This window comes from Physeter macrocephalus, chromosome 4 (assembly GCF_002837175.3).
Source record: "Physeter macrocephalus isolate SW-GA chromosome 4, ASM283717v5, whole genome shotgun sequence".
Taxonomy (NCBI): Eukaryota; Metazoa; Chordata; class Mammalia; order Artiodactyla; family Physeteridae; genus Physeter; species Physeter macrocephalus.
Window position 1 is genome coordinate 64,101,679 of NC_041217.1, and position 24,089 is coordinate 64,125,767.

Sequence of the window (24,089 nt, forward strand, 5' to 3'; positions counted from 1 at the left end):
CTTAGGTCGGTCTGCCAAGGCAATAGAAATAAAAGCAAAATAAAAAATAGGACCTAATCAAACTTATCAGCTTTTGCACAGCAAAGGAAACCATAAAGTGACAAGACAACCTATAGACGGGGAGAAAATATTTGCAAACGATGCGACCCACGAGGGCTTAATTTCCAAAATATACAAACAGCTCATACAGCTCAATAACAAGAAAAACAAAACCCAGTCAGAAAATGGGCAGAAGACATAAACAGACATTTCTCCCAAGAAGACATACAGATGGCTAACAGACACATAAAAAAAAAGCTCAACACTGCTAATTAGCAATGGATTAGAAAAATGCAAATCAAAATTACAGTGAGGTATCACCTCACACTGGTCAGAATGGCCATCATCGAAAAGTCTACAAATAATAAATGCTGGAGAGGGTGGGAAGAAATGGGAACCCTCCTACGCTGTTGGTGGGAATGTAAATTGGTACAGCCACTATGGAGAACAGTATGGAGGCTCCTTAAGCAACTAAAAATAGAGTTGCCATGTGATCCAGCAGTCCCACTCCTGGGCATATATTTGGAGAAAAACATACTTCGAAAAGGTACATGCACCCCAATGTTCATAGAAGCACTATTTACAATAGCCAAGACATGGAAGCAATCTAAATGTCCATTGACAGATGAATGGATAAAGAAGACGTGGGGTGTGTGTGTGTGTGTGTGTGTGTGCGTGTGTGTGTGTGTGTGTGTGTATATATATATATATATATATAATGGAATATTACTCGGGTATGAAAAAAATGAAATAATGCCATTTGCAGCAACATGGATGGATCTAGAGATTATCATACTAAGGGAAATAAGTCAGACAAAGACAAATATCAAATAATATCACTTATATGTGGAATCTAAAAAATGATACAAATGAACTTATTTATAAAACAAATGTACTCACAGACATAGAAGACAAACTTATGGTTACCAAAGGGGAAAGGGGATGGGGGAGGGATAAGTTAGGAATTTGGGCTTAGCCGATACAAACTACTATATGTAAAATAGATAAGCAACAAGGACCTACTGTATAGCACAGGGAACTGTATTCAATATCTTGTAATAAACTATAATGGAAAAGAATCTGAAAAGAATATATATATATGAAACTGAATTACTTTGCTGTATACCAGAAACTAACACAACATTGTAAATCAACTATACTTCAATTTTAAAAAAAGAACCTTACACAGTAAGTATTATCATTATCCCCAACCTACAGCTGAGCAAATGGAGGCTTAGGGAGGCTAATAAACTCAAGGGCATATAGCTACCTGCAGTGGGGGGATACTTGAGGTTCAGTATGGAGCAACGGTAGACTGGTATGGTTCTCTAATTTCCACCTATAACAGAACTCAGAATGTGTTTTTCCATAGAAATAAAATGACTCTTTGGAATGTACACTGTGGAACAGCAGTGAGTGGAAGCAGTACTTATGCCCTTTTTTTTTTTCTCCACGAGACCAGGGAATTTAATAGAAACTAGCTTACCAGGCAGGGTTATTCTCTATGGCATTGATACAAACTGGATTCTGCCCAGCCCTTGAGTGCCCTGGAAGTGTGTTGGTGGAGGAAACAGGGAAATGAAAAGGCAGAGCTCTGGGTTCCCCACTTCAACCACAGCACCCTTTCATGTGTTGGGTTCCTTATAAAACTTCCTTTGAGCCCATTCTATAATAGCAAAATGACAAAGATGGATCGTATTACTTTGAAAAGCATACCCTGTTAAGACTTCAAAGGTGAAAACCCAACTTTGTCTCCATGTCTCCCCTGCCCTGCTTCGCTGATGCCTATACTCTGATGAGAAAAGAAACCTTAACAAGTTCTCCAATCTCTTTAGGTGCATTTCTTATCAAACAAAAGCCAAAAAGGCAAAAATCAAAATAAAAAACAACCCAAACCACAACCCTAGCTTATTACAAATTTTTAATTATATTATCTTTTTAAGTCAGGAACAAAAAAACTACTATTCATCACCATCATCATTTCATAAAGGGACATTTTAATGTAAAAAAGAATACAAGTTAAAGCTTTATAAAAACAGTCCTCATTTTTCTTAATTTGCTCTCCACTTGTGAAAATTTCTCATGAACCAACACTGATCTAGTCCAGCTTTCTTATCCAGTGCCCTGAGGACTCCAGGCGGTCATCTAGCCAAAGCTGACCATCTTCAATTGCCGACCAGGGCATTCTATCCTTAAATGTTTTAGTTCCTCGAAGTGGTAGTGGGGTACAATGGAAAAAGCGTGGATTTGAGAGTCAGGCCTGGGTTCAAATCCTATCTAATCCTCAAAGGCTACTGAACACTTGAAATGTGGTTAGAGCAACTAAAAAGCTGATATTTTTGTTTATTTATATAGTATAGCATAAATTTAAATGTAAATAGTCCTATGTGGCTAGTGGCTGTATTGGAAAGCACAGACCTAGACACTTACTGTCAAGTAGTTTAGGACCACATTCATTTCTGGAACAGCCATCTCATTCTGCCAACTCGCATTGTTCTCCAAGTCAGCTAAAACCTTTTAAGTCTTCCATATTTTGTTGCTAAGGGTGTCCTTCCCCAATTGTACCTATGCAATCAGATCTTTGCATCCAAATGCAGGAAATTAGATTCATCTCTATTAAGTTTCATAACCTTAAATTTAGTCTATCACTTCTGTTTTTAAGCATTAGAAGCAATCTTCAATAGAGATTTTTTAAAAATCCTATTGTTATCCTATGTATTAGCAAGTGATAAGATAATCTTATATCATAACTAGCACTAAAAGACTTTCTTCGAGCCCCAGTTTTTCACTGCTGTGGCCTGACTATGAACATATTTCCACAATTAGACCTTTTTCCAGCTCACACATTAAGTAAACATCCTCTGGCAGTGTGAGAAGGGGTGCTTAATACCTGTGGCCCCTCTGTCATCTACTAGGAACAGGCTACTTATATTTTAGATAAAGACTCAAAAAGAAATAAGTGAGGGGATTCCCTGGTGGCGCAGTGGTTGAGAGTCTGCCTGCCGATGCAGGAGACACGGGTTCGTGCCCCGGTCTGGGAAGATCCCACATGCCGCGGAGCGGCTGGGCCCGTGAGCCATGGCCGCTGAGCCTGCGCGTCCGGAGCCTGTGCTCCGCAACGGGACTGGCCACAACAGTGAGAGGCCCGCGTATCGCAAAAAAAAAAAAAAAGAAAAGAAATAAGTGATAGAGTCAGGATTAGGTATGAGGCTGATGCCAGGTAAGTTTTTATTTAGGGAAAAAAAAAGTCACTGAAAATAAAAGTCACTCAAAATGAATGAGAGTTTCAAAACACCCTATAACTCTTTAATGGCAGCTTTTGCACCCACTGCTCAAGCCAGTTCTAACCCAACCAAGATGCTGGAAAGCAGAGCACACAGTGGTGCCCATCAGGCCAATGAGGGCGATGAAGCTCAGGGCTCCCCGTTTCCGCTTTCTAGGTTCTAAAAAAGAGGAAAGAGCAGAAGTTACTGGGGGGTGCTCCACAATGACAATGCTGTCAACATCCACCAGCCATTCTGTCAAGGCACTTGGAGTTGTACATTAGACCATCTAGTCTTAGGAGGTCAACCAGCTCTTCAGCCTAAGCTGTCAGTGTGTCAGATACTGCATGCAAAGGCATGTGCCACAACAGTATTGAACTTTAAAACACATTATGGGATAATAATTAGAGCACCTTTGCTCCAGGATCTTTTGGAGTTTTCCCTCTTCCAAGAGGTAAGTACAGCCAGAAGAATCTCTTCCCCCTTCTCTCTCAGGCACACCATTTATAGTACTGATTAGGAGCAGGGGATCTGGGGTCAGACTGCCTGGGTTCGAATCCTGGCTTTCTAGTTTACACTTAGTAGCTCTGTGACCAGACTGCCTGGGTTTGAATCCTGGCTTTCTAGTTTACACTTAGTAGCTCTGTGACCTAGAGTCTTAATCTTTCTAAGCCTCAGTTTCCTCATCTATAAAATAATAGTATCTATGTCATAGAATTGTTGTAAGGCTAAATAGCATATGCAAAGTTCTTAGAACAGCAATTGACACGTTGAAAATGCAGAATGCACTCTGTTACTATTCAAAGGTTAATAAAAAGAAAGAAGATAACAGATCTTTCACCTAAATATCAAGTTACTTTCCCTTTTCTTAAAGCCCTGCTAAACAGGAAAATATAGTAGTATAAGATTTTAAATTTGTTTCCTTGACAGATGTCAATATGTCCTTACCTCCTGTGTAATAGCCATAAGCATAAAGAACTCGTCCAACAATCCAGGCCATGCCCAAGCCAGAAACTACACGCTAAAATAAAAGGGCTCCGTTAGTTATTTGCATGAAAGAAACAGGCAGAATCTTATTAACATCTAGGATTGATTACACAATGTTTTAACAAAAAGTCAGCAGTTTCATGGATATAGTAAAATACTCCCTACCAAAGTTAGGGTAGAATGAAGTTGTTTCAGTCAGGAAAATCAAAGTGCTGTGATCCTTCTATGAACTGCTCAGAGACCTGGGAGGTGATTGCTGGCCTTCTCCTAGGTAGGTGGGATGGGAGGAACCTCCCGGCCTGCCCCAGGGGACTCAGTGTGCTAGAGCACAGGGGAAGGAGAGGCAGGCCTGGGGGTCGCAGAGTAAGCCAGGAGAGGAAACCGACTGAGCGGGAGGACTAGGGGAGGAGCCCTGTGGACAGGAAATGGACTGCGCATTCCATGGCTGTGTGCTGCTTTGTCTCAGCCAGGTCCCCCCTGGGAGGGCTCTAAGGGGCTGTGCTGTGGCCCACGCATAGGCATGGGGCTCCACTAGAAAAAGTCGGGGGAGTGTGTCATGTTGTGAATCCCAGAACATGCGGTCTTGGAGGGGAAAGTCTCCCCATTCCCAACACCTTTGGGAAGAGAGAGTGAAAACTCATGCAAGATGGGAAATCCTTCCATTTGGACACCCTGCTGGGGTGACCAACCCATTTGGTCTAAAGGAGACAAGGGAGAGGAAGAGAGAGGGTGTGTGAGGACGTGAGTCACTGTGCGTCACTGTCCCCAACTGTCTTTTCAATTTAGCAGTGGCATCAGTGGGGGTGAGGTTCCTACTTTAGGATTTTTATTTGTTTGTTTTGATGATTTTAGGGAAGTGAAGTATCAGTAGGAGCATGAAACAACTATAAATAAAAACCCCAGGTGCACAAGTCACTATCTAGAAGCTCTGTAGTTTCTGCCAGGTCTCTCTTTAAAGTTGCATAATTACCGTCAACCCAGGAACAATATTAGGTGCTTGTTTTCAGAGTAGTCTTAGAGTATTTCCAAGAGCTAAGCACAAGGAATGGGATCTAGGGGAGTGGGACGGGAATGGGGCTGGGGTGGACATCACGTGACTCCTAGAGAGACCAGCTAGTCTGTTTAGACTAGCTAGCCTAGTTACTTGCTAGGATTGGGGCTCTTTAGAGGCACAAGAAAGAAATATCTTCTCTAAGAGAGTAGCAGACTTTTCTTTGAAAAAAATACAAGACTCTGAGGTCATGAACTAACTATAGATGTGCCATTCTGGCAGCTGACAAAAAAAGCACAGGGCCATTCAGGTACAGACCAGAGGCTTATGAAAGTCTCAGAACCAGAAATGTGAGGTGCCAGCACTCTGGTCTGAACGCAATGGAGGGGAAATCTGGGCCCTGAAAAGGAAACACTTTCTGTGTAAGGCAAGACCCCAATGGCAACTAATCAGGCTCAGATAAACTTGCTTTATTTAGATAAGGTGTAGTGCAGACCAAACCTAAGGCTCACAACAAGGGCCATAGCGGCCTACAAGGCCCCGAGGTCCACCCTCACCTCCAGCCCTCACCTGCTCACCACTGAAGCCGCACTGCTCACTGTGCACCACACAGACCAGGCAGGCTCCTGCCCCAGGGCCTCGCCCTTGCTCGTCTCCTGCCTGGAGATGTCTGGAGACATCTGCAGCACCTGTTCCCTCACCTACTGCTTAAGTGTCACCTTCGCAGCAAGGCGCGCCTCCTGACGGCCCCACTCAACACTGCCCCCCGCCGCTCCCCAGGCACTCCCTTTCTACCATCCCTGCTTTCGCTTCCTCTGTGGGGCGCACCACCTTCTAACATGCTACACGATGTCCTTGAATTGCTTTCTGTCCGCGACCCCAACTAAGAGTCAGCTTCGTGAAACCAGGAGTCTTTGCCTGTTTTGTTCACTGCAGTAACTTCAGGTGTCCAGGAAATGTTCGTTGCATGAATAATGTGGCAAAGGAAAACTCAATGGACACGAACCTCCTAGGATCAGAGAGACCTGGGTTCAAATTCTGACTCACCTACTCTGTAGCTATGTGATCTTGAGAAAGTTACATAGTATCCAAGAGGTTTCTCCTTATCTGTAAAAAATGGGAAAAATTCTACCTACTTTAAGAAACTTTGTAAGAAGTAACTGAAATTCTTTTAAATACATGGTGCCTAGACATTGAAGATGTTCATTAAATTTTCATTTCCTCTTCCCTCCTGAATGGCTCAGTGAATTAAATCTATTCAATCTAATTAGATGAACCCCATCCCCGGAAAAACTTACTGGGTGGTAAACACCTCCGACAGCTAGAAAAAATAAGAAGGGAGGGTACACTTCCAACCTGGAATAGATAGAAAAAAAAGGTTTTTTTTTTCCTTTAAAGTGCTCTATATAAGTATGTCTACGTAAAACTAAGAACCCTTTACATTCTTACTTGCCAAGTTAGAAACTTGAGAATAAAAATAAACATTGACCAGAGGTGGAAGGCCTGACCACTAAGATCCACCTTCTTTTGCTCTGCTTGGGATTAGATCAGAGGTAACTCAGAACACAGTGAGTCAAAGATGTCAAATCTAACAAACTGATGAGGCGAATTAGAGTAGATTTCCTTGCAGAGCTCAAAGCCTCTCACCCCCTAGGCTGAGAGATTCAGCATCAGTTTAGAGTGAACTTGCTGCAAATACTGCAGAAGAGTAATGCAGCATTAAATTCATGTTTGAAAAGGGCAAGGAAGGGGGAAGGATTGGGGGAAGGATGAAGTGGGAGTTTGGGGTTAGCAGATATAAGCTATTATATGTAGAATGGATAAACAACAAGGTCCTACTGTATAGCACAGGGAACTATATTCAATATCCTGTAATAAACCAAACCATAATGGAAAAGAATATCAAAAAAGAATATATATATATATTTATAACTGAATCATTTGGCTGTACAGCAGAAATTAACAACATTGTAAATCAATTTTACTTCAATTAAAAATAAAAGAAATGGAAGAAAAAAAGAAAAGGTTATCTAGAATCCCACCATCCTAACAACTCTTAATTTTGCTTAATATTTAATCTGTTAACTTATACATTTTTAATGATACTTTTAATGAGTATTCATGATCATCATCATTGCTATTACTCAGCAAACAGAGTACCAAGGGTTGAGGTGTTGGACAGAAAACACCCACTCTGCAGATGTCTTGGGGGCCGGGCAGGGCCAGCACTCACGTGTTCTGGTGGGCCCGCTGAATGCAGTTGAAGAGGTGTCCGTTTTCAGGGTCAGTGCTATACATTGTAGGATACTGTTAAAACAAAGTGTGTGTGATCAAATGGTCAAGTGTAGCATTCAGTGTTGAGACTTAAAATCAACCTTAAAGATAATGTATCCCAAAGCATCTTCTGCCATAACCTTGGTAAGATGATCATTCAATTTCTGCTTACATGCATGTGGTGACAGAGGTCTCATTTTCAGAGGCAGATTCAATCTGTGTCTATTAATTTCCAGTGACAAGAATATACGTCTGTGCCATTCAAGGGATAGAGGCAGCTTGTGCCAAATTCAGGGATTTTGTTGACGTTATGCCATCACTGGTGGCTTTGGGATGCATTACAAGGATGCCATTGGGAAATAGCTCCTTCCCAAGAGCCAGCAAATACCACATCCTTTTAAGGTTCCCCGTAATGGGGGAACAGAAACTGCGTGTGTGAGAGTTTTAATGTGTCCATCAAAATAATAAACTAGACATGAAAACTTTAAAAGGAGCTCTAATTATAAATTGCTCAAAAGAAGTAGACATTTAAAATTGCTCACCAGGGACAGCTTCGGTAATTATCCCTTCTAGATCAGCTAGAGCTAAAGGAAGCATTCAATAGACCTCCCTATGTCTGATGTCCAAACACAGGCTAACTCAGCACCACGTGCTTCTTTTCTACTTGGGAAACAGGAAAATCACCAGAAGACATCATTTTAAAGTGGCACACCAGGAAACAACTGCTATTTAACCCCCTCCACCACCACCACCCCTTTTTTTTTTGGTCTCGCTGTGCAGCTTGTGGGATCTTAGTTCCCTAAACAGGGATCGAACCTGGGCCCTTGGCAGTGAAGACGCAGAGTCCTAACCACTGGACAGCCCAGGAATTTCCTATTTAACCCCCTTTAGAAAATAACTGTCTTCCTAGCAAAGAGCTCCAGCCAAAAGCACACCTGGTCTTTTTACAGAAGAGACAAAAGTAAAACAAGATGGAAATGACTCTCCAGAAGGGCCCCATATTTCTTGCCTTCCTCCTGCCAGACAGGGGCAGAATTTCTAATAGGAACAGGCCTGAAACTGCCACCGCTGACCACTAGCACCTCACCTTTCCCTCCACAGCTGAAAACAAGTTCTTTCCCCGACGAACCCACAGAGGCACCGCTGTGTTCCCACTCACCTCCACTTTGTACTTCTTGCGGGCCTTGGAAACGTTGATGGCTAGATGAGTTACCATTATGAAGCTAGCAGCACCAGTTAGAATCACGAAACCATATTCCTTAGAGAGGACGGCCATCCTGACTCTGTGGGAGAAAGAACACATTAGGGCACCGCCTGGCACTGTGGGCTCCAAGCTGCAGATCAAAAAGAGGCGTGAGTGATCTGGTGGTTCTAAGAGGCAGAGATATTACTGTATACCACCCAACAGAATTAAAAAATGATTCAAGTCTGCAATATACACACAGAAAAGTTCACAATCACATTGTATATTCTCTTTTGTGCCTGAGTTCTTTTGATCAACATTGCATGTATGAGATTTATCTAAACCACTGCAGTAGTCATTGCTATTGGATGGTCTGGCCACTAAAAACCACAATTTAAAAATATATTTAGCAAGGCAAAATGCTAAAAGGTATACTAAGTTACAGAGAGAGAGAGAGAGACAGAGAGAGAGAGAGAAAGAGAAAGAGAGAGAGAAACAGGATATAGTCAGCAAGTACACAGTGATTCCAAGTTTTTCGCTTGTATGTCTGTTGGCATCGGGGATACTCAGGGCAGGAACCCTAGGGCCTCCCTTGGATCCTGAGGCACGTGCTGGTACAGCAGCAGAAATATCACACTGGTAGGGAAGGGATCAGTTCTAGTTCTTTGAAAGCAGAGCAAGGCTCTGGGCAGCTCTTGGAGAACCCAGATTCTTCATCAAATTAACACTTCAAAACTAACCCCATGATGTGTTCTAGTGCCTGCAATGCAGCTTATTTTGAAATGCATCAAAAAATGATGATACAAGCTAATATAGCAAAATATTAATGCTAGAACCTGGGTGGTAGCTATATGGATGTCCACTATACAAGTCTTCCAACTTTTCTGCATGTTTGAAAAATTTCATATGAAATGTTTGGAGAAAAGGCTCATCTCAGCATTTTTCAGTGTTCAGCAATTTCAGCTCTTTTAGCTATTGTCCTGCTCCAGGAGGAAAGAAGAAAGAAGGAAAGAAACAGACTGGAGATCGAGGAGAGGAAAACCTCCCAGGTGGGAAGAAGCCCTAATAAATTCAGAGTAAGTTAGTGCTGCCCTCCAGTCTCTCTGAGCATTGATCACCAGATGTCTAAAGGGTCAGAGCACGGCAGGACACAGAGAAATAGCTACAATGCTTCCAGAGATCCTTAGCTGCTGTCCCATCACGTGCATAGCTGCCACAGGCCAATAGCTCCTGTGTGTATTCTGTCTTCAGTTTAAAATTTCCATCCCTGGGAATTCCCTGGTGGTCCAGTAGTTAGGACTCCACGATCCCACTGCAGGGGACACAGGTTCGATCCCTGGTCAGGGAACTAAGATCCCGCGTGCCACATGGCGTGGCCAAAGAAAAAAAAATTTCCACCCCTGAAAACTGTTTGGCTGCAATCTCTCCTGAAAGCCTGGGAAGGTTACCCTGCTCCAAAATGTTTTAGTCATCCTCACAAACAACTCAACAAGATGCTAATATCCCTATTTTCCAAAGAGCACCCAGAGGTTAAGTAATATTCCCAAGGTCTAAAAGAGAAAGTATCCGAGTTGGGATTCAAATTTAGGTTCCAATTCAGTTCCAATGTCCCCTTTCAATCCCACTTGGCGATTTAGAGCTGAACTGACATTGGGATCACAGAATCTTTCTCAGTGTGGAATTTGGGGCCAGCAAACAGGTCAGTTCTTTAAAAGTAAGCTTCCCTTAGGTCTGCAAAATGACATTTGGAACCAAAATCCTAAAATCTGCCCATCCCCAACCATGTTTCACAATAATTCCCGTTAGCTTCCCCTGCTATAGTCTTTCTTTACCTGGAGCTGCTCGTGGAGGGGCACCCAGCATCCCCTCCTCCGGGACAGGGAACACACACTGGAAAGGGCTGTCCCCATGACTCAGCATGGGAATCACCTCCAGGTCAGCCTCTCCTGGGCCATCTCGTGTGGCTGCGGAGAGCAAGGAGTCTTTGGCTGCCTTCCAAGCTTCCCTGCCCTCATTCTCTTTTAGAATTAGTCCTTTCCAGAGTTTAGAAAATCAGCTTGGGGAGGAAGCTTTCGTAGTAGTTATTAAAACAAAAATATGGGGTGAATACTGAACACCTCTTTGAAAGTAAATAAATATGACTACCTGATATCCCTGGAGTTCAACCCATCTGGGCCAAACAGGCCACTGAAAACGGAGCTGTCTCTAACTTTGTCAAAAGCCGCCTGTTTAAGAACGATACAATTAAGCATATCTGGTTTAGGTCAAAGTGTGCAAGTTGAAAGTCTGTTCAGACCTCACCTTTAGACAGGAGGCTAGGCTCTCTTGCAGCCTGGGGTCACCTTGTGTTGGTGCAGACTTTTCAGCTCATTTTTCATCTCCTCCCAAATCCCATAAGCTCCATTTTACAGAAAAGGAAATGGAGGCTCAGGTAGAGAGGTGAGGGCAGAGCTAAGACCAGAGCAGGTTTTAGAATTCTTCCCCAAATACTCCAGCTAGCCCAGGCAAAACATTAGAGTTTGGTGGCTCGATCACTGGCCTCTGTTTTTCTGGCCTGTAAGGATTTGGGTAGGAGAAGCTAGGTAGCAGGACAGAGAAGTGTCTTTTGAGTAGATGTTTCTATTGCAGGCAATGAACACTCAGAAAGGCAACCGCTCAAAAACCCGCAATTAGAAATTAATGTTTACTACTGACCTCCTCTTCCGAAGTATAAATGCAACCTGGGAGGTTACACTCTTAGGCAGTCACACCCTAGTGAAAGTGACTCTCTTCACACTTTGCTATGGTGATAGGTACTGAGGGGAAAAGAATCTAGGTGAGGGCAAGCAAGCCAGGAACAAGACCTTTGAAGGACAGAGAATTTACAGTAAGGGAGACCCAGAGTCCGATGCTAAAGTGGGTAGTGTGCAAAGGACAGTGTAATCGGTCAGGAAACAGTGAGCGTACTAGGGGCAGGAGGAGAGAGGCGGCCCTCCCCAAGGCTCTCCCTGCAGGAGCCCTGGACACACCTGCACAGGTGCCGGAGCCAAGCTTGTTCAGACCCCCTGACACCTCCTTGCACTTTCACCACGTGAGGAGGCCTGCTTCACAGGCCACTGAAGCCAGCACTTCCCAGCTGCCGTGATCAGGGCTAGAACAGAGAGAGCAGCCAATTGCATCAGATACTAAGCTCCCGTGAGGGAGGGACCGTGTGCGTCCGGCATCCCCAGTGCCAAGCACAGAGCGTGTGCTTATAGAAAGCTGTGGAATAAATGAAGCAAGCTGTAAGTCCAGGTAGCTTTCAGAATAACTCCTCCGCTCTGCACAGTGCCTGGCATAAGGTGTGTGCCTAACCCATGTCAGTTTCCTTTTTTCCCCTCAAAGCATCTACTGAAACAATGGAAGCAATTGGATGTATGAATTCCTGGAGAAAGAGGAGACCAGAACACAGAGAAAAGCTCTGTCGCTACAGCTGCTGAAAACATAAATCCAATATGGACTGCAAAACACTTAAGGCTTGTCCTTTAAGGAAAGAATCAGTTTAATTCACTTAGGGTTCAAAAAAAACTTCGTCATTTGCTGAATCCTTATTTTCTGAGGAACCCAGGGCAAAGAGATGCACGCTCCCACCCCGTCGTGGGTGCGGGTGCGTACACTGGCGAAAGGGGAGGCACCTCGGCCCACAGCAGCCACGTTCCAGGCAGCTCCAGCCACGCCCGAGGTTGGGCCGGTCCCGCAGCTAGCCGATAGCTCCCAGGGCACAGGCTTGAGAAGCTGATATGTGCAACACAACCTTTTTCTGACATGAGCACGCATTCGGACTGCACACTATAGTCTGTTGATTACATACCTGCTCTGTGTCACTGGCAACCCGTATATCCACCCAACAAGATAAGGTTCTTGGGGTGGGAACTCTGCCCTAGACTTTGCCTTCTACGTGGTGATAGACACACAGCATGCAGTCCAATGGTCCTTTTGGAGCTGAACTTTCATGACTGGTATAGATTGCTTTGTAACTCGGTTGTATAATAGCACTTGTTAATTATCACGCATTTTCCGAGGTTAGTCGCACACCAGCTGTAAAGATTAAAATTTATGATTTGTACAAATAAAAATTTATTTAGTTACTTTGTAGTATTACACACTGCTGGGAGAAGTGTAAAACAGAATCACCTGGAGGAGAGCCTGGCGGCAGGCAGTATGCTTTACATTGTTCATAACCTTTTGCTCATTAATTCTACTGGGAATCTATCCTGGGGTAATAATCAGGAAGGCAAACAGATTTGGTTCAAAGACATTCACTTCAGCACTATTTATAACAGCAAAAACAGAAATGGTATAGATGTCCAAACAAAGAGGATTAATTAAATAAATAATATATCTGTAAAACAGAATAGTATATAACCATTAAAAATGGTGAAACATTAAAGATGGTGAAACAAACAATATACAGCATGTTAAGTTAAAAAAAAACAAAAAGAATATATCTAGTTTTCTCAATAATAGAAAAAATTAAAGAAGAAAATATCAAAATCATAAGCATAGCTATTTCCAGATGGCTGAATTATAGATTTTCCTTTGTACCTTTCTATAATGTGCAAAATGAGCAAATATATACCAAAAACGTTATGTAAAAAAATGGCCTGACAATAATTAGTAATCGAGGAGACAGGAGGAATAGACAGTATGTTACAAAGGAACCAAAGAATCGGACCTGATTTTTAGCTTGAATCCTGTCACTTATCCACTATGTGCAGTATAGAGACAGCCTTGCAGGTAAGGGGGCAGTTTTGGAATCACATTGTCTGGGTTTAGAACCTGGATCTCTTATTCCTAGCTGTGTGTCCTTGGGAAAATTACTCAACGTCTTTCAAGCATCCTTGGTTTCCTCACCTGTTAACTGGAGATAATCATGGCACCTACCCCACACCATATAGTTGTTGTACAGATTAAATGGGGACACTGTCTCTAAACACCCATCAGGATGCCTGTCACATAGTAAGTACTCAATAAATGTTATATATCAGGTTATACTACGTGTGCTAATGTTCTGTTAACTGTCTTTGCCCTGATTCAGTGATAAAAGCAGATGTTCGAATACATGATGATGAGATACATTTAAGAATTTATAATTTAGAATTATCATTTTAAGATAACAAACAAAGCTTAGAACTACATACATTCCCCTCCTTTTTGAACTCTTAATAGCCAGCCATGTTATAATATATTATCTGAAGGGCAGGAGTATTCAGAAGGAAGCAGGCTTCTAGTACAGACTATGGAAATCAGCAAACTGCAGTCATGTAAACCCTCCCTGTAGCCAGACATGCTTATCCCCGCATGGGGCTGAGCATCCGTTCATTTACTTGTTCAAGTTTATTGAGTGCCTACTGTGTGCTACTCAGTGGGCCCATGCTGGGGATGAGGTGAACAAGCCAGACTTTGGTCTCTGCCCTCAGGAAGCTCATGTTTTACTGCGGGAAGCAGGCAAATAAGTAAACAAATATCCAATTCCAGATTTTTCCTTCATACCAACTATCAGAAACTGTGTACAAACCCCCCCACCCCCCCCCACAAAAATGAAACTAAAAGGGTTGGGGAAAGGCAGAGATGGGACAGAAGTGTTTCTGTTCTCTCCTCACTTATTAGTAACTACAGAGGTGTATGCTCCTAGTTAACTGTTTCCTGGCAGTCTTGAGTCAAAATAGTTCAGTTGAGAGAACATTAAGTTGAAGGTTTAAAAGGAATTAGTTTTTATTTAGAAAATTCGTGTCACTTATTTAATAGTAGAGATCCTTTTGGGAATGTTTTTATTCCTAGCAGACTTGAATACTGTTTCTGATTTGCCTTTTCCCATGGGAAAATCCACAGGAGTAGAGATGGTGGGAATTCTGGAATTAGACTTGTGTTCAGACCCCACCTGTGGGACCTTAGAAATGTTACTTAATTTTTCTGCCAAGTGGGAGAATACTATTTACTTCACAGGATGGTTTGAGGAGTGAAATGAGATAAACTAGACTAAGCATCTGGTATGAACACTTAATAAATGTTGGTCCAAACACAAAGACATTGTACATCCTGGCAAGTGTACATGTCTGTCCACATATGTAATACTTCCTAAATAAGGAGATACTGATTTTTCTACAAATCTATAATGTGCTCTGACTTAGAAATTAGTTCTGATACTGTTTGGGATAGATTCAAATTTGGCAGAAGGCTGGTCTACTTAGATTCCTGACGTGGACAGCATAATGACAGAATGAGTGAGTTTCCTAGTGTGGACAGCATGAGTCCCAGAACACTTAAGTCACTTACTCAACTACAATATACAAAGTGCTTACTCTATATGCCAGGCAATGTTTAGTTGTGGGAGATACAGCAGTGGACAATATGGGGGTCCCTGACCTCAAGGCACTGACACTCTAATGATGAGAGAAGACTGACAAGAAATACACAAACAAAGGCAACCTGAGAGAGTGATGACTGTTATGGAGAACATACAGGTCGGTGATGTGGAGGGAACGGGGTGGAGGTGGGGCTGCTCCAGCAGGATCATCTGGGGAAGATCTTTTTGCTGTGGCCAACATCTGCACTGACACATGAATGAAGAAGAAACAGCCGCACAATGTTATGGGGAAAAGAACATTCCAATCAGAGGGAACAGCAAGTGTAAAGGCCCTGGGTGAGGAAAAGCCTGGACCCCAGCACATGGTGGGAACATCAGGAAATAAGGTTAGACAGGACAGATCCAGATTATGAGAGAGTCTTTACAGACCATGTAACAGTCAATACTTCTTGCTTCTCCCTCAACGGACTAAGATGAGATGCGTAGAGGAAGAAACGGTATGCAATTAAGTGCCAGCAGAGGAAGCATCACTTCCCAAAGGGAAAGGTGTTTGACAAAGCAAACGTGCACCATCATTAACTATGCAAGCCCTCGGGGGGATTCAACTCCTACAGGTGTAAAGAGCTTTCCAGGTATGAAAAGGGACCAGGAACGGTACAGACCCTAAACGTAAGGAAGAAAGAGTTCTGAAAAGGAAGAAGTGGATACCTCTGTCAAGAAGCATGAACAGGCTAAGAATATGCCTTTGCCTTTGGTGAGGGGGAACCCTGGTTTTAGGGAGATGGTAAAAGGTGGAAGTCCATGTGTTGAGGGTTAAGAGACAAGTGGGCTGTGAGGTAATACACATCAGGCAGTTCTCCCTCCTAAATGTGCTCACACTGTCCAGTCCTGCCAGTATGGCCCCATGAAAGTCCTACCACTTCCCATGCAGACTTTCCTGCTCATGGACCCTCACCAGCCACAGGCTCTACCTTTGGACGTTTGCACATTTTGAGAATACTTTAGGAACAGGATTATTTCTACAACAGATATTTTTAAACAGCAGCATTTCCATGTGTAACTTTTTTATTTATCAAAATATATATTACTGGCCAAACATGACTTTCTGAGGACATATCAGGTTGGAGGAAAAAAACTGGGAAGAGTATTTGAAGCAGGTGCGGCATGGGACAAAACCGCAGGCCACAGTGGGTGTCTAGGGGTAGATCGGAGAACACTGGTGCCCTGGTGACTGGTGGGGCCTTGAGGTCTATGCGACAGCATAGTGGAAGGAAAAGTATTTGAGGCAACAACTCTTTGGTGCATCCAGTGAGTAGACACCCAGTGGATTTTTAAAAAGCTACAAGGCACCATTGTAAAGTCTTACTTTAGGAGTGATCAAGCTCGGACTTCAAATGAGGCAGTGTTGGTCTCACCCCTAGAAGATATGCTCTATTCCAGTGCCTGAGTTAGCAACATGGAGTTTCATTACGATATTTGGCTAAGGTACTCTCCTATAGGAATGTGACTGACAGATTCACCTGGAAACTACTGCAGCTCACTACTCCAGCGCTTATACTTTGCTCAACCTTTCCTCCAATTCCTGCTCTGCTACCACTTGCCTTATCTCACTGGGGCAGGGGTTCCTGCAGTTACAAAAGGGTTACTCAGAGAACTTCCTGAACTACATTCAAAGGAATACTCCTGGGGTAAAGCTCTCCTTCACTTATTTACTCCACTCCATCTTAGCTGCCAATAGAAATTCCCCAGGGTGCAATCAACACTGCACAAACGGAGCAAAAGGCAGGCTTTATCATTTGGGCACTGGCCTCAAATAATTTATGACTTCTGAGCCATGAAGTTACAACAACTTATCTTCTCCTAAATGAAAATCAATCAAATGTCTTAAGGGAGAGAGGATTTCAACTTTCAGTGCTCTCTTTGCCCTCAAACAAATAAAAACCAGTGTGGACCATGGTTAACCCTTACTTCCAACTATACTGCAATTTCTCAGCAGTGTTTTTTTTTTTTTTGAATGCATCAGGAATGGGACAATGCTAAAGCACTTACAGACTGACTTGGAGCCATTCCCCAATGTTTCATTAAAATCCTTATTTGGCTGCCTGTACTATTAATCCAATCTTCCTTATATATGGTCCTTTATTTTATTTTTAAAATTAATTTATTTTATTTATTTATTTTTGACTGCGTTGGGTCTTCATTGCTGCTTGAGGCTTTCTCTAGTTGCGGCGAGCGGGGGCTACTCTTCGTTGCAGTGCGCAGGCTTCTCATTGCGGTGGCTTCTCCTGTTGCCGAGCACAGGCTCTAGGTGTGCAGGCTTCAGTAGTTGTGCCACGTGGGCTCAGTAGTTGTGGCTCGCGGGCTCTAGAGCGCAGGCTCAGTAGTTGTGGCACACGGACTTAGTGGCTCCGGGGCATGTGGGATCTTCCCAGACAGGGCTCGAACCCGTGTCCCCTGCATTGGCAGGAGGATTCTTAACCACTTTGCCACCAGGGAAGCCCCGGTCCTTTATTTTACATGGCATTTTCATAAGAATAATACAAGGATGGTAACTTAAAGGGCTTAATCTGATCACATCAAATGGACCTCCATGAGTCCCTAACACTGGGAGGTGGTTCCAAAAACTCTGAGGTTGTGCTAGGGGTCTACTCAGCCTGTACTCTTTTAATGAGGTAGCTGTCCAGCCTCGTTTCTGCCTCCAAATGTATCTACAAAGGAATTATTTCTAGGCAAGGCAGCTGAGCCCATATAAAGCTAAATGGAGAAAAGAGATCCTAGAGGCAAGCAGCACAAAAGTAATTCCCTGTTTCCACGATGGGGGAGAAAAAAAGAGTCACAGAATTTCTTTGGGTCCATCCTACATTTTCAGAATGCCAGTCTGGTCACTTCTACAGTACACAGATGATAAAATCTGTTTGAGTGTCAAAGTTTCAAATGGCAGTGAGATTTTTTAAAAGTACATGGGGGCTACCCTGGCGGCGCAGTGGTTAAGCATCCACCTGTCAATGCAGGGGACATGGGTTCGAGCCGTGGTCCAGGAAGATCCCACATGCCGCAGGGCAACTAAGCCCGTGCGCCACATATACTGAGCCTGCACTCTAAAGCCTGTGAGCCACAACTACTGAGCCTGCGCTCTAGAGCCCACAAGCCACAACTACCGAGGTCCGCGCGCCTGGAGCCCGTGCTCCGCAACAAGAGAAGCCACCGCAACGAGAAGACCGCGCACCACAACGAAAAGTAGCCCCCGCTCGCCACAACTAGAGAAAGCCTGCGTGCAGCAACAAAGACCCAATGCCGCCAAAAAATAAATAAAGTAAATAAATTTATTTTAAAAAATTAAAAAGAAAGAGTACATGGACAGTTAAGAGAAGGAATAATAACCATGTGAAGAAAAATAACTATTCCCCACAATTGTTTTGCATATTCAGTAAATATCACTCCAAGGGCTAAAAATGAAAAGTTAGTTGAATAGGCAGGCCATTATTTGTCCAGCCTTGAATATTAACTCAAGTGAGGCAAACAGCAGAGGCAGGTAATAAAGTGGGCCTTTCCCGGTTCCTCATATTCTTTAATTCCTCATCAGTGTTGCTGGCAGAACACTTGGAACGTGGAAGCACACTACAAGTTAGGGGGATGGAAGATCTGTCTTCTTAAGAGATAAATGTCCTATAAATTCAAATATATTCAATTTTATAGTTAAGTAGCCACAGCTTGGAATGTAAAATATTCAAGTTCCGCATGTCATTTTAATTCCAACACTCTCGTGAACTGTCCGTGCTGAGGACGACTACATTACTGCACTGGCTGAGAGCAAGACGGGGGAGGGAAGGACCAGCTTGATGCTCAAGCCCAAGTGAATGTTTCCTGGTTATGTGGGATGAGCCTGCACTGACACAAATAAACTTTGTTAAGGCCAAATAAGCAAATTACCTGCTCTTTTCTTCTCTGGAGTCTGACTTCTGGGTGAAAACACTAGACACATATGCTTAACTGAATCTCCCCTGGGAAAAACTGGTGATTCAGCTCTTCAGGAATCTAAGAATAGTAGATTGTAAGACAGAACAAATCCTAGGTTGCCCTGTTTGTAGGATGACAAACTTTCCCAAACAGATTCTTGACCCAAAAGGCCCTATGGGTGAGAGTTCCTTGATGTGCTGACCTAAAAGCCCTGAGCCATGCTGGACCATCTGGAGCCCAGCCTCCAGGAAAGTGTGATCCCAGGGACAGGCTGCAGGACATTTCCCATAGTCTGAAGGCATCAATCTCAGAGGACAGGGAAGAGAATGGGGAGAAGTTATGGGATGCAGAAGAAGATAAAAATCTTGTAACAATTCATTCAAGGGAGCTGATCTGACAAAGTCAATGCAGGACAAAGTGTTTCACCTAAATGGAATGCTCACTTTAAGTCCACATCTACCACCTTCCTCAGTAGTGCCTTAGAATGATTCCTTTCCTGATTTATCCCCTACTGAATGCTGGGTACCACGTGCAGTGCAGGGCTACAATGGTGCACAAGACTGAGAAAGAAGGTCCTGACCTTCCAGAATACAGAGTCAAATCGAGGGAGACAACTTAGGAGGATCATGAAACAGGGAGGTAACAGATTGAGCTAAGGGCTCTGAAGGATGTAACAGTGATGTGAGAGTAAGCACACAGGTAGAGAAAACAGCAAGTACACAGGCACAGAGACAGGAAAGGGGTTTACTTGTATACGGATGAAAAAGGAGACCAGTGTTGGCTGAAGGGTAGTGATATAGCCTAGAGGAAGAGTGGTAGGAGAAATCAATGATTATTAATAACACTTATTATCAGCACATATATTACTTAATATGTGTCAAACACTGTTCTAAGTAGTTCATCAATATTAACTCATTTAATCCCTCACAGCATCCCTATATTATTACTCCATTTTACAGATGAAGAAACTGAACATCAGAGAGGTTAAGTAATCTGCCCAGGGACACACAGCTATAACAGAGAAAGCCTGGATTCACACACAGCCAGGCAGTCTGGCTCCATAGTTATGCTCTCAACCCTTGGCTGTATTGTCTCTCAATGAGGTTGGGGAGCAAGTTTGACCACACTTGACCTCTTTTGAAACTTTTCTACCTCTTCGGACCCTATCCTGAGCATAAAATATATTAATGAGAACAGAAAGCTAAAAATTAACTCCAAGTCTGTGAATGATTAAAGCCTGAGAGCTTTCTAATTGGAAGAAGAAAAAAACTTGGAAAAGGTCCAAAAAGGAACTTTTTTTTTTTTTTTTCTTTTTAATGAGTGTCAGCACTGCAGTATGACAGGAGGAGAGATTACAGGGGAAAAAAAATCCTCCAAACTTTCGGGCATACAGGTTTACAAAGGGCAAAGCAACACAAAAATTGGCACTTCATTTTTACATCACGATTTCCATACAACCTGTCCCTTAACTGGCATTATATAGGAACTGAGGGGCAGAGTGAAACTAAGCCCTGACTTCCCGAAGAGGGAAAAAAAAAAAAAAATCTCTAATAAGTCACATGGACACCATTTGGATTTTCCATCACAAGAAATGTGGGTGGACTGTATGTGGTGAATTCTTAGCAGCTGCTGAACAAGCCCCATTCCGAATGAAGGAACTGCATAGGCTGCAGGCTTCTGCCTGAAACAGTGTTCTAACTCTTCAGGCCTGTCTGTACTTAGAATGAAGTTGTGTCACAATCATTCACATTTCTTAGACTGGAGAAATAAAATAACACTATTAAATAAAAAAGAGTGAACTAAGTCACCAAAATATTAGAACACAAGTTCCAGTTAATAAATGGGTCGACTCTAGAAGGAGCTCATAGCATAACAGGGGATGGATGATTCTAAATGCTGAACTCCTTAAAGGTATTTGCAAATGTATTTGGAAGGTGGTACAACTTCCCCATAGGAAGATAGGCACATAGACACTGTAAGAGATAGCGAGGGAAATGCAAAAATTCTATTTTACATAGCAGTAACCTACCTGGTAACTGCTGAATTCTTCTTTTTCAGGAGGATGGTATACTCATAAGTAGTATTAATGAAACCAGTTGTAAACACCGTAGCAGTATATTCTTTTAAACACTTATTGCTTTAAAAAATGCTAAATGGTTCATGGTCAATTGTGGTTGGCAAGGGTGTTCTGAATACAGATGCAGAATATTTAAATAGAAATATAGGGAAGAATATATTTAAATATTGCTAGCTGTGCAGTAGGCACTAAATTACTCTTTGACAGATTGATTTGTCATCCACTTCATTCCAGATTTTTCCACATAGGTTCAGTCTCTTTGCTATCCTCCAGGTTAAGAGGTTCCCCTTCATGGATTGCGTCTTTGCAGAACTCTAAACTGGCAGGATTAAGTCTAAATAAGGGGGAAGACTGCCCTTCTCCAGTTTTGTTCCTTAATCTAAGGAGGCCCCTGCAGTGCAGTTTCTATGACTGGGCACAGTACCTCTACACAGTACCTCTGTTTTATATGTAGTAACATCATTTGTGGGGGGAATCACTTGACAAAGTTTTCTATTTCTGTAACATTGTCAGGAGGGAAGCTTTACAGAACGTCTTCCCCTGCTGAAAGTATTTGTTTGGGTTTTAGATGTAAACTTATTTAACTGTTAAATTTAACTCCCGTGAGAATAAACATTCTTGATCCCCTGGCTCAGATACTATGCTCTCATCAATGAATTCGTTGACCTAAACATAGTCTGTAATTTTGACCAATAACCTTGGGTGCTTCCCAGAAACTGTAGGCTCCCAGTGATCTACAGATTTCCCAAGAGATGCCCTTGCTTCCACCGACAGAGGAATCGAAAATCTGCGGCAATTCCACATGACCACACCCAGGTCTACAGCACCTGCAAAGAGCCATATATCTGCAGAGCAGTAAGTGTCCTTTCCCTCCAGATCTCCCTTTCTCCAGTTAGGGGATTAAAGCCTCAAGCCCGTAGCTCTTTTCCTACCCACCCTCCTGTCTCTGCTTTCCTTTTACCTCCCTTCCCCGACTCACTTGTCCCCTAAGCTACAATGTAGCGGTAAACTCGTGACTCCCAAGGAAAGTGATAGCAAAAGCCAGAACTTCGGAGAATGACTTACCAACCAGCCTCCAGCCCCTTCCACCGCCCCGCAGCTGCCACACCGCTGTGGCCCTAGCGCTCCCTGCAGCAACACCAGATGAGGGAAATTCTCTGAAATCAACCTCAACGAAGACTCCGCCTCCTCTCCTGCTCTAAGGCAGCGGTAGGAAATGACCCACTCGTAGGTTCCAATCCAAACATACGACAAACGTTTCTATGAAACCGGAGGAAAACAAACACAATTCCCTGGGTGGCCCTCCTGGAAGGTCCCTAGCAACACATGCACATCCGCAGCTGACGCAGCGCTCGTAGGCCACTATAAAAACCTGTGTTACCGATCAGGCCTGCACTGCCAGCTGCCCCTGCAGTGCCCTGCCCGCCCCTCCTGTTGACCAGAGATGCAGTTGGCAAGGTCAGGTGCGCTCTGGGAAGCAGAAAGAAGGAGCCCAGCGTCCGCACAGCCCAGGGAGCGGAGGAGAGAAAAGGAAGTAACTGAGGAAGGGTTGACCTTGAGAATCTCCCTGAGTTTTAGATAGCGTGGCCGGCCCAGCTTAGACGCTCCAAACCCACTACATCATGGGGAGGATGGAGGGCAAAGGGGATGGGAAGGTAGAAAGAAATCTACAGACAAGAAGGGAGAGAGAGAGAGAGCGAGTCCCTGTTCAGCTTGGGATGGCCGAGATACGGGCGGTGCCCAGCGCAGGAGCTGAAATGCCTCCGAGGCCCACGCTCCTCGCTGCCCGCAGGTGCGGGGACTCACCTGGATCACCTTCGCTCGGCTGGTGCAGAACGCTGTGCGCAGCGGAAGTGTAGGTGCGGCACCCTTGGCGTCCTGCAGAGTGGGGCGTGGCCCGGTGTAGTCCCCGCCCCCTCCCGGGGCAGCGCGAGGCCACGCAATGAAGGCGGGGCTCTGGCTGTCAGAGAGAGCTCTCTGAGTACCCCGTGTGGGCCGCTGGTCTTGAGGCAGAGACTGCATTTTCTTCCTCCTCACCGTTGTCCACAGATTTACCCCTCCTACTCCCAAATGCATTTATCTGTTCCTTTCTGCAAATGCCCTCGTGGCCGCCTTCCTAAACTGTCCCAGCCAGTTCATACTTCTCGGATTGAGTTTGCAGCACGGTAGCACGGTAATAATTTATCCCCAGCAGAGCCACCGTAGCTTGCTTCTAGGGGCTCTGGGGTGAGGGCAGGGACATGGGTTTGCAGGGCGCCTGCGGGCAAGGGGGAGGTCACCTGAGCCGGGCTGCAAGGCTGGGATGGGTGCGTTCTGGCTGCGTCTAGGGTGTGCGGGGCGCTCAGTGTCTCAGATTGCTACAGTCGCCAAGTGATGGGATTTAGGGATGTTAGAGACTATTTCCCTAACTAATGTTAGTTTTGCGAAGATCCGGAAGCGAGCCCTGCCCGTGTGGTGGCCGCATTCATCCTCGCCCACGCCGCCCGCTCGCCGGGGTCCTGCTCTTCGGGAACTAGACCGCACCGCCTTGGCGATCCAAGATCTTTGATAGCGAATACAAGCCCCAGTTAGGCCCTCTAGTCCAAGTCCGATGAGGTCTTGAGTGAGGCCTGCAGGCAGGGTCGAGCCGGAAGGAGTAGAGCTTTCTTCGAAGTGCCGTAAACTCAGCCTTGGAACCGCCGACGTAAGAAGGCACCAAAACTTTCCAGTTTTCACGTGCCTTAAGTGCGCCCGTCACCCCTTTCCTCTGGATACCCCACATCCTACTAGGGATTGCCACATCTGGGCCACCCCTAGTGTCTCTTATGTGGGAGTACTTCCCCTCTCTACGAGAGCCTGTGCTTCCAGGTTGAGGTGTAGAAAGGCTGGAATCTAGATCTTACAAGGCTCTAGGCTGGGTGTTGGTTCCTTTTTATTGATTTGTCATATCCACAAATCCGGAAGTATTTTGAGGTCTCATAAAATCTTTACTACTGTTGTTTAAACAACTTCCA

The 24,089-nt window shown here is 44.1% G+C and overlaps 1 protein-coding gene across 2 annotated transcripts; it reads right to left on the reverse strand.

Annotated features, from left to right (window-relative positions):
- Nucleotides 1-3,237: 3,237 nt before the first annotated feature.
- MGST3 (microsomal glutathione S-transferase 3) lies at nucleotides 3,238-22,993 on the reverse strand. 2 transcript variants are annotated; one of them, XM_007128960.3, is made up of 6 exons: nucleotides 22,903-22,993; nucleotides 8,714-8,837; nucleotides 7,514-7,587; nucleotides 6,579-6,636; nucleotides 4,251-4,323; nucleotides 3,238-3,482 (listed from the first exon to the last, which is right to left on the reverse strand). In XM_007128960.3, the coding sequence occupies exons 2-6, from the start codon at nucleotides 8,828-8,830 to the stop codon at nucleotides 3,346-3,348; spliced, it is 459 nt and encodes a 152-aa protein (XP_007129022.1). In that variant the 5' UTR covers nucleotides 8,831-8,837; nucleotides 22,903-22,993; the 3' UTR covers nucleotides 3,238-3,345. The 2 variants fall into 2 exon arrangements, with proteins under 2 accessions (XP_007129022.1, XP_028344505.1); XM_028488704.2 differs by lacking the exon at nucleotides 22,903-22,993 and adding an exon at nucleotides 12,567-12,779.
- Nucleotides 22,994-24,089: the final 1,096 nt, after the last annotated feature.

What these genes read in the sequence shown, in the direction of transcription:
- MGST3 (XM_007128960.3), bottom strand. Translation starts at nt 8,830, where the DNA reads ATGGCCGTCCTCTCTAAGGAATATGGTTTCGTGATTCTAACTGGTGCT. An exon ending in GCAAGAAGTACAAAGTGGAG is followed by an intron (nt 7,588 to 8,713) that starts GTGAGTGGGAAC and finishes TTGTTTTAACAG; the next exon opens with TATCCTACAATGTATAGCAC. An exon ending in TCGGAGGTGTTTACCACCCA is followed by an intron (nt 4,324 to 6,578) that starts GTAAGTTTTTCC and finishes CTTTTATTTTAG; the next exon opens with CGTGTAGTTTCTGGCTTGGG.